At 44.9% G+C, this 9022-nt stretch overlaps 3 protein-coding genes across 3 annotated transcripts in view; 1 reads left to right on the top strand and 2 right to left on the bottom strand.

The window, feature by feature from the left end:
* LOC131889554 (DE-cadherin-like) overlaps positions 1-3488 on the bottom strand; it is a 47035-nt gene extending 43547 nt beyond the window's left edge. The window contains exon 1 of the mRNA XM_059238682.1: positions 2361-3488. Within this exon, the coding sequence (XP_059094665.1) occupies positions 2361-2619 (259 nt within the window). The 5' untranslated portion in view covers positions 2620-3488. The remainder of the gene's footprint in view (positions 1-2360) is intronic.
* Positions 3489-4753: 1265 nt separating this feature from the next.
* LOC131888201 (transmembrane protein 241-like) lies at positions 4754-7755 on the top strand (the record flags this gene model as incomplete). Its single annotated transcript, XM_059236997.1, is given in 2 exon segments — positions 4754-4788; positions 6504-7755. A coding segment is annotated over 1 exon segment (924 nt). The 3' UTR covers positions 7627-7755.
* A 24-nt stretch (positions 7756-7779) lies between these two features.
* On the bottom strand, positions 7780-8890 carry LOC131888199 (RNA-binding protein 42-like). The gene has a single exon (XM_059236996.1). It carries the CDS (start codon positions 8794-8796, stop codon positions 7804-7806), a length of 993 nt encoding a protein of 330 aa, XP_059092979.1. The 5' UTR covers positions 8797-8890; the 3' UTR covers positions 7780-7803.
* Between the last annotated feature and the right edge of the window lie 132 nt (positions 8891-9022).

The following is a 9022-nucleotide window of genomic DNA, read 5'->3' on the forward strand; positions in this document are numbered from 1 at the left end:
AATGCACTACACCCTCCTCATGCGATTAGATACGCGGGTGCCAATTCCATCAGGGTGCCGCACCCTTCCGAATTTTCAACTGAAGGACGTAAATATATTAGAAGACATGTCCGTTCATTCTACACTCAAACCGGAAGCAAAAGAGCAACTAACTATAACTATCGATAACTTGTGACATTTACCAAAATATTCATGATCTCGTACTTAGGGAACCCTGCGAGGTTTCTGGCATAGAAGACCGTTATTGATCATTTATATTATTGGGATCTAATCAGAAATTGAGCTCTCTCCTCCACCCTCCGAGGCACTTTCATGATATACCCGTGAGTGCTTGAACAGCGTATTCCCCTCAAAGGGGTTGTGTATCAGTGTATTTATTATTGGGGGAGGAAGGTGTGAGCGAGCAAAGGGGATCACATTTTGAAGTGGTCAGGGCGGATGGGGCGCCACCAATCTATCACATGAATAAAATAAGTATCCATGTACTTCTTTAATATCTGCTTGCCGTGGAAGGGGGGATACATAGTGCGAAGAAGAAAATGCGATCAACATCAAAACTAGACAAAAATTGCCATATAGGTACCGATGTCTAGCTTCATTTCTCAGATGGCAATTCCTACTCGCATTAAATCAAGCTAATCTCATTCGTATAATTCATTTTGGTCGCAACATCACACCTGTTTGTCCATGTATTCGCTCATGAAGTTCCAAATGCAGAGCCAAGGGTATCGTCTGAACTTAAATGCAGGGTAGTTTTGCTCATTCCTTCATTCACTTCAAGATCTGGGAGTCTGGGTAGTAGAAAATAACACCCGCACCAATGAGTGTTTGCTTTACTCAGCGGAGTGTCAAGAAAAATATGGCCATTTTGGAGGGGGGATTGCAGCGCAACGAATTCGAACAACGGAGGGGTGGGAAGGCATCTTGAATTTATCTTGTGGGTGCTAATATCTAGGATTACTTCTCTCATCAAGCCCATTGGATGGGAGGAATGGAGGCTGCTCTTGTTACTCTGAATTCTGCCCTCCTAATGTTGTTTACACTCGTTTAAAGGCGATTTTTCTGGGTAGTAAAGGGTTGAATTCGTAGCAAAACAAATCCCAAATATTTACCACCATTCTGCAGGCTGAGCCAATCAAACATCGTTGTGTACTGACTGCTCTCTTTCATATCTGGCACAAGCAAACACCGTGCAAACCACATCAATCGAATTCCAGTATTACCAACTACATGAAGGTCCACCCTAAATCTCGCAGCCATGTTGTTGGAAACTCACAAGCTTTCTTCTTGGATGGGTGAGCAAAAATTCGCAGCTTCTCCCGAAACTTGATCTCGTTTGTTTTCATTTTCCTTTCAGCGAGCAAAAGAGAAAACGAGAAAGAAAGGAGTTCCAAGTTCTTTGTCAATTGAGCCAATCGTTTGCAAATTGCTCCAACGCGGCTTGGATTTGACCCTTCAAGCATACGTATATATAGCTCAAGGATCCCCTTGTTTCAGCAATCCAATGCACAATATGAGATTAACGAATTTCCCAACCCTCTTGATCGCTGCATGGGTTAATAGGTTTGGCTCCAAGTCATAGAGGCGTAGATAGTAGTATCCTTTCCAAAATCAAAAAGAAGGGTTTGACCTTGGCAAAAGTGCAATGGATTTGCTCTAACACTAGGTTGCTTGGTTAGTTGGTTCGTTGGGCGGTGGCAACAGGTTTGGCAAGCGATTGCAGTTTTTTTCCTTGCATTCTAGCCATGTCGAAAACTGAGGCATTGCCGGCAGATGGCGAGGTAATCTCTCTCTCTCTACTGCAAAATGCAAGATGGCCATCGACCGATAAAAATTTTATTTTTTGATTGAAATGGCTTCTGATATCCGGGACATGACGAATGTCAGGGATGTTCTTGGAATTGGAAAATTGAATTCACAGCACTGCAGTCCGCTGACTACCAATTTTAGCTGCCCTTGGTCTCGGAAGTCTTCTTGACTCAGGACAATAGAATTCTCAATATTGAGAAATATGATCCACACCCCAAGCGATTTGTTTGCATGTTGCTTCACTTCTTTTGAGGTTTTTATTTTGATACGCGGATTGATATCGGATATCAGTTATAATCTTGGTAGACGAAACACTTTGGATAGGCTTTTCCTAAGCTCTAGTTGAAAATAAGATATTAACGATCAGGAAATATTTCACCATGGTCGTGAGTCTTTGAGCTTCTCAGAAATCTGAAGTAGCTTCTGACTCAAAGAGCAGGAATTGGTGGCGTGAGCCAGAAGCTATATAGGTATTCCTCAGCTCTTGACATTCCTTGACAGAGCTCAGAGCTCCTAAACCAAATATCAAATGACTCATAAGAAGGTCTTACCTCGGGGGGATTCTTCTTCCACCACAGGCGTATACCGCTCACAATCCAGGAACTTGGGTTTGTATTCGTTGGACCTTTGCTCATCCTTGATCCTTTTGGTGATCTGGCCCTCAAAATACTGTGGCCCAGGCAAAGGCTCACGACGGTGTCGATGACGGGTCAAGGCCAGAGTGGGCGTGAATTGCCACAATAAGAGCACTAGGAGCACGCTAACCAGACCAGGGGTTTGGTTACCCCTCGCCGTTAACGGAATCCTCATGACTGACTTGGCTTGTTATATTCACTGAACTTTCCGTTTCACATGATCAACCCGTGATCTTGGAAGCACCTCCACCACGATTACAACCACCTCCACCGAAACAAAACGAGACTCGGGCTCTGGATCACAATCTTGAATGGATGGATGGATGGATTTATGGCTGGGTGGATTTGTGGCAGATTTCGTGATTCCAGTTGGTCTTGATGCTACTTTGAATCACCCAATCAAGTCAAAGAGCACACCCCACCGTTGACGGCTTCACCTTTCCAGGTAGAAGAACTCTCCCGAACAACAAGTGAAGAAGCAGAAGAAGAACTTGCCGATGGAGGCGAGGATCAGGGAGATCTCCTTCTCAACTACTACGTCGATTACAACTATTACTCAGGTACTCGGCTTTGCTTCTTTTGGCCCGGCTTCCCTATGTACAAGGATGGCCTGTGGGCTCAGGAGCTTACCAGGGTACTGCCCTTGCCACCAACAATACTACTACTACTACCACTAGCACTAGTACTGGCTTGTGCTTCGCCGTCGCTGTCACCCACGATGGATATGCATGCAGCTCCCTCAGCATCTACGAGCAGAACAGACGCGGGGTTTTTTCTTCAGGTGGAACACAACAATGGCAATGTCGGAATGCCAGAATGCCAGAATCAGCACCAAGAAGGTCCAAAGTACTGGTATGGGTTGGATTCCGTCTTCATGGGCGATTTTCTATCAGATATTCACGTTTTAATGGGGGGGGGGATCCCTTACTTTGAACCGATCAACACGCCGACCTTTTGCCACCAAGAGCTTTAACCCCGAACTGAATGAAACGGGCCGGCGTGCTCGTATTTAGTCCCTCGTCTTAATGGAACTCCACCATGTCCAAAGCTGTCGCGCCTACCACTGACTACTAAATAGGAGAATGCTGCCAGACATAAAGGGGAACATCAAAAAGACTTTATAAAATCTTTATTTAAGGAAAAAGCTCACCTATTGATAAAAATTGGTTGATCTAATTGACTTTTTACAATATTTTTAGGACTTTGAAGTGTCAGATTTCTACCCTATTTGAACCTGAATGGATCTATCTCAATATTCTAAAACACTAAAACTCGTAAAACTGCTTTGGAGAATTCCTTTTGAGTCATATTTTCTTTTTGACTGCTTTTCGTTTTCAGCGTTAGTTCAAAAGATGAAAGTATGCTTGATTGGTTATCAAGGTAGTTGGTAATGACGCTTGTCGAAATGTTGCTTGTCGATAGGTTGATTTTATCCTCATCTTGGAAACTTGCGGATTTTTTCAACTTCAGATCCAGTTATTAATCCCAAATCTAGCCTTTGGTTGCATAATCAGCAGACCCAAAGTTCAAAGCCCAGAAATTAAAGCTTCACTTATGTAAAAAAAAAAAAAAACTGATAGACCAGAACATACCAGCACTAGATCTGGCCCAATAAATATTGAAATAATTTATGGACCAGAAGGAAAGTGTCTTCCCTCTTGAATAGAGATCAACGGAGTCTTCACGGAGAGGAGCGTTACCGCTCACGGAGTAGACTCACGCCCGCCCGTTCATGAGTCTTTCGAGAGCAGAAAGAAAATGTTGGCAACAAAACATGTCTGGAGGGATGCGAGCACATGCGAGCCCTCCTTTCACTCTTTTCCAACGAACTCGCCGGCGCAGGCGCGCCATTTTGACGCTTTGCCAAGGGCAAATACTTCAGGTTGTGATACTATTAAAGATATATATATATAAGCTTTAAATTTTGAATATGCATACTCTTCAACAGAATCAGATGCAAACAACATGACGTAATCTCGACCAATTAGAAAATTTGGCTTCAAAGATGAATAACTTGGAAGCTCGCAGAACGAAGGTTGGTCGGCGCTCCAGCTAAACAACAGGTGGTTTCTTTCGTTCCGTCCGTTCCGTCCGACATGAGGTTCTCTGCAATAGAGGGCAGCACTCCCCGGATGTCAAGGGTCTCTCTGGCGGTATTAAGACCTAAATTCTGTCTATGACACATCCTCAGAATCTGCTGACGGATTAAGCAGCGATAGTCCCAAGACATCAATAATCGGTTATCTTTTGTTATTTTTCATTCATTTCACTACCTCAAACCTGATCTCATCCTCTACTGTACATCCAATAAAAACGCAACTAAATCTTCCAAGCTGAGACAACGGTGAGATAAGCGTTATATTTCTCATATTCAAACACAGAAATTTGGAGCCGTTTGGTTGGTTGTGTAATATCGAGGATGAATGAATTTGGCGATATTTCTCAATGAATTGTTTAAAAAGACACGTCAAAAACCTTTCATACCTGTTTGTCGACCTCATGGCTATTTAGAGAGTTTACGCTTCCGCAAAATATTAAGGGACTTTCGACGTAACTGATGCTCGTTATTCTGTTTGTTTTCCAACGGCTTTGGCTCTTCCGTCTCTTTCAAAGGTCGCTCCACGACTTTGACACTCAGGCCCCAAGAATGCTTGATCAAAATACCAACCAGGGCCTTTCCGGGCGATTTAGGCACCTTGTCGACGCTTTCGATCTTGTATTTTCTGGTAACCCGTCGGTCAGGCCACAGTTTAGCGGGTTTTCTCCGGGCTCTGGCATCCTCAATCTCGGTTGGCAGTTGATTTGAAGGCTGATTTTCATGATAGATACCAGGCATACCAGTCACTTGCCATCCAGGATAATGTTGAATGGGTGTAGCGTGTGTATAATCCATTCGACAAGGAGGGACTGCTTGAAAGGGATGGGGCAAGTATGAGGGTCGAATGGGTGCCATGGACCGAAATCCTCCACCCAATGACGTAAAGGGAAAGGAATAGGGATGTCTCATCTCTTCTGACGGCCCGCACATCCCTTGATGGTATATGCCGGTTTTAGGCAAATTATTATTATCAAGAAGCAGCTCCGGGAAATCTTCTAATCCTACGGAATTTGTCGCAGTCATTAACGGGTTCTGGGGCTCATCTAACGATTCCCGCTCCATGTCACCCGCTTGCAATGTTTCGGCCACTAATTGATCAATACATTTGCCGAAATCGCCTTTGTGCGAGTCCGATTCCGTGACAATGGCATCCAAGGTCAAAGTGGGCGAGGATGTGGTCGGCGGGTTATCGAAATTCAAGTCTGGAATGGCCGAAGAGGGGCTAACCAAGGCCAAGAGCTCATCCAAGTCAGTTTTAGCATCGTTCACTTGTTGAGTGGCGTGATCCTTGAAATCATCATCTGAGTCCATGGCCATCGGCTCAATGAAGTCGAAAGGATTGTTCAACAACCAATCAGTCTTGGGTTCCGAATCAGCGGGATCCGGCTCAATGGTCAAGGTGTTTTCGTCCAGCGAGGGCCCCGAGAGATTAGACATGTCCTGAAGGTCCGCATAAATGTCGTCAATGTTCATTTTCGATCCGTGAGTCGGATTTTTCGGCCACTAAAGAGTTGCTCAACTTCCTGTGAACACTCGCGAAATGAAAGTCTTGGTTTAGACAGTGTTGCTTTCAGGAATTAGGCACAATTTCTGCATGGTCATTTTAGGTCCCGATATTCAAGACTTTGTGCAACCAAAACCGGCATATCTTTGATTTGGATGCATTAGTTTCATCGCGGTCTCCATGCAAACTATTCTATGCCATGATGTCGTAATATTGAGTTCTTAATTTCGTGTGGGCCAAAATATGCCCAATCACAGGGCAACACTGTTCCTCAAACCGATTAGTTACGTTATTCTAACTTTCAAAGGGTGGAAATAGAACTTTGAGACTCATGAAACTTTTGTTTTCAGTCAAAATCTTTAGATGGTTGGTCTTCTTGTTCATGGAAGACAATATGCTCTCTTAGGTCAATGCCCAAACTAAAATGTAACCCACGATCCACTCGTTTCCATTGCAGAATTACCCTTGTCACGATCTCGAGTTCGAGGAGGCCTCTAGCGTCCCGAGGCCGTATTGGGGACCAGCAGATTGCAAGTCTCGAGGACGCAAATGAAGAAACGTGCCCCCTCAATCCCGAAGCATCGGACGAGTCCGAAAGAGAAGGGTTCCTAGACGTGGACCTGGCCGATCCGCCTCCTTCCGTCAAAACATCCGAGATGAATCGATATGCGGCTTTTCTGTACTTTTTCTTACTGATCCTGTGCAACTTCTCGAACAAGTTCGTGCTGACTGTGTTGGGGTTTCACTACCCCATGGTCTTCCAAGGATGGCAAATGCTGGTGGGGGTCATTCTTTACCAGATTCTCAGAGCTACCGGTGCCATTACATTTGCTTCAATCCCGATGGACCCATCTGGGTTCATTAGCTTGTTGCCTAACTTTCTCTTCTTCACATCGGGAATCATCGCTGGTTCCAAGGCCTTGGCATCCATTCCTTTGGTATTATTTCTGGCCATTGGCAACTGCCTGCCCGCCTCGCTTCACCTGGTGGACGTGTTTTACTCAAAACCAAATCAATATGGTGGCAAGTCTCTCTTGGGAGCCATTTTTGTTTTAGTGAGCGCCATGGCTTTGCTGGTAACCGAGCCCCGAATGTCATTGCTCGAATCTCCCTATTTTTGGCTTTGTGTGCATGTCATTTGTCAACTGTTCTATACATTGCATGGCCGCATTGCTGATGCCCGCTTCAATTCGGTAGACCGCCAATACTACAGTTACATTTTTGGGCTTATTGTCCTGGCTCCAGCAAGTTTGTACTTGGAAGAAGCCTTTAATGTGCTCGAATTTCAAGAGATCTCTCAGATCATGTTTATTTGCGGCTCCATCGTAAGTGCCGTATCTGGTGTCTTCCTTCATCTCTACCAATCTCGTCTACGCAATGATTCCAATTTCGGGAAAGTCCACCATGTGGGCATCATTCTCACGGCCTTGTTGTCATTGATACCCTTTGAACACGAATTTTCCGGCATGCACGCCCCCATCATCTCCCTGACAAATATCTTGTCGCTTTACTTCATCCCTTGTCACATTAATCCCGATGAGACGAAGCTGACCGAGTCTTCCATCAATTTCTCTGTTTGAAGGACTCTCCAAAGACAAAAAAAGTTACCCTCTTTACTGTAAATTGTGATATAGCTTACAACAACTCAAATCTATTTTTATGTTCCGGGTTCGAAATACCAATAATAAACGCTCCCTGGTACGCTATCATTCGTATTATTCTCAACTTTCATCATAAACATTCAGCATACATTACAATTACCATTTATATCCCATTTGTTGTTTGAGTTTTTGTTTCTGTTTTACCACGTCGATGTTTCGGTCTCGCCAATTCGATTTCCGAAGCTTAATTGGACGACTACCCACGTACTTGCCATTCATCTCCCGCATCGCTTTGGTAAAATCCATAGGATCCTTGAAGCTGACAAACCCGTAACCTTTGGTCTTATTCGTACGCTTGTCCCTCACAACCTTGGCCCTTTGAAACGACGGATATCGACCAAATGTTCTGGCTAGGACCTCGTCTGTCACATCATTGCCCAAGTCCCCACAAAAGATGCGATAGTCGTTCTGATCCCATTCTTTCAGTGAACTATCTTCCCACACTTGACCACCACCCGATCGAATTAGGCGCTTCGGTTTCTTGACTTTTTTGCCGGACTCTCCCTCGCCCGTAGTGCCATTGGGAGGGGGTGGAAATCCGGGCTTGGACAACGGAACAGGCAAAGGAGCACTCACATTTGAACTTTGTGTGGCCGGAGGCGGTTCACTAGGAACAATTGAACTAGCTGGTACGGGTTTTTGAATCACACTGGGCGTAAAATTCGTCGAAGACTTTTCTTTCTTCTTCTTGGACTTCTTTGATGTCCCACCATCTTTGCCCATCTCTTTTTCATATTTTTCTAGTTTGGCCAAGATATCGAGATCATCGTCATTGGCGGCAGGATCATTGGATTTAGCCGCAGTGCGGGTCTGTGGAGGTGCCGTGATGACGGGAGCGGCGGATTTGACGACGGGGGATGCCGATATAGCGGGTGCAGTCGGAGCAAAAGTCTGCATTTGGGCGGAAGGAGGCGGCAAACCCGCCCGAGCGTGGATAGCGTGAGGTAGAAAGGCGGGATCAAACATGGGGGCGGACATAGGTGGGCGAGGAGCGTGAAAATGAAGGCCCATGCCCATGGGACCCATGGCGTTGGCCGCACCACGGTGGATCTCGGCCTCAAAGCGGCTCATTTCCTCCTCAAAATTCATGATGAGAGATGTGTGATTGTGATGAGAGGAACAGGGAACTGCCAGGCTTCGTTGATCAACGTTGGAGTATGTTTTGCTTCAGGGCTTCCAGATTGCCGGTGGGAAAAAGTGACCATAAATATTAAGATTAAAGCAAAATGCATGGTAATAAGTGTTTTATAAACCTGATTTCGAGTAAAGTTTACTTTTTTCATTGTTTCTGTGGACATTGATTTATTGAATTGCT

Source organism: Tigriopus californicus, chromosome 10 (genome assembly GCF_007210705.1).
Source record: "Tigriopus californicus strain San Diego chromosome 10, Tcal_SD_v2.1, whole genome shotgun sequence".
NCBI classification, from domain to species: domain Eukaryota; kingdom Metazoa; phylum Arthropoda; class Copepoda; order Harpacticoida; family Harpacticidae; genus Tigriopus; species Tigriopus californicus.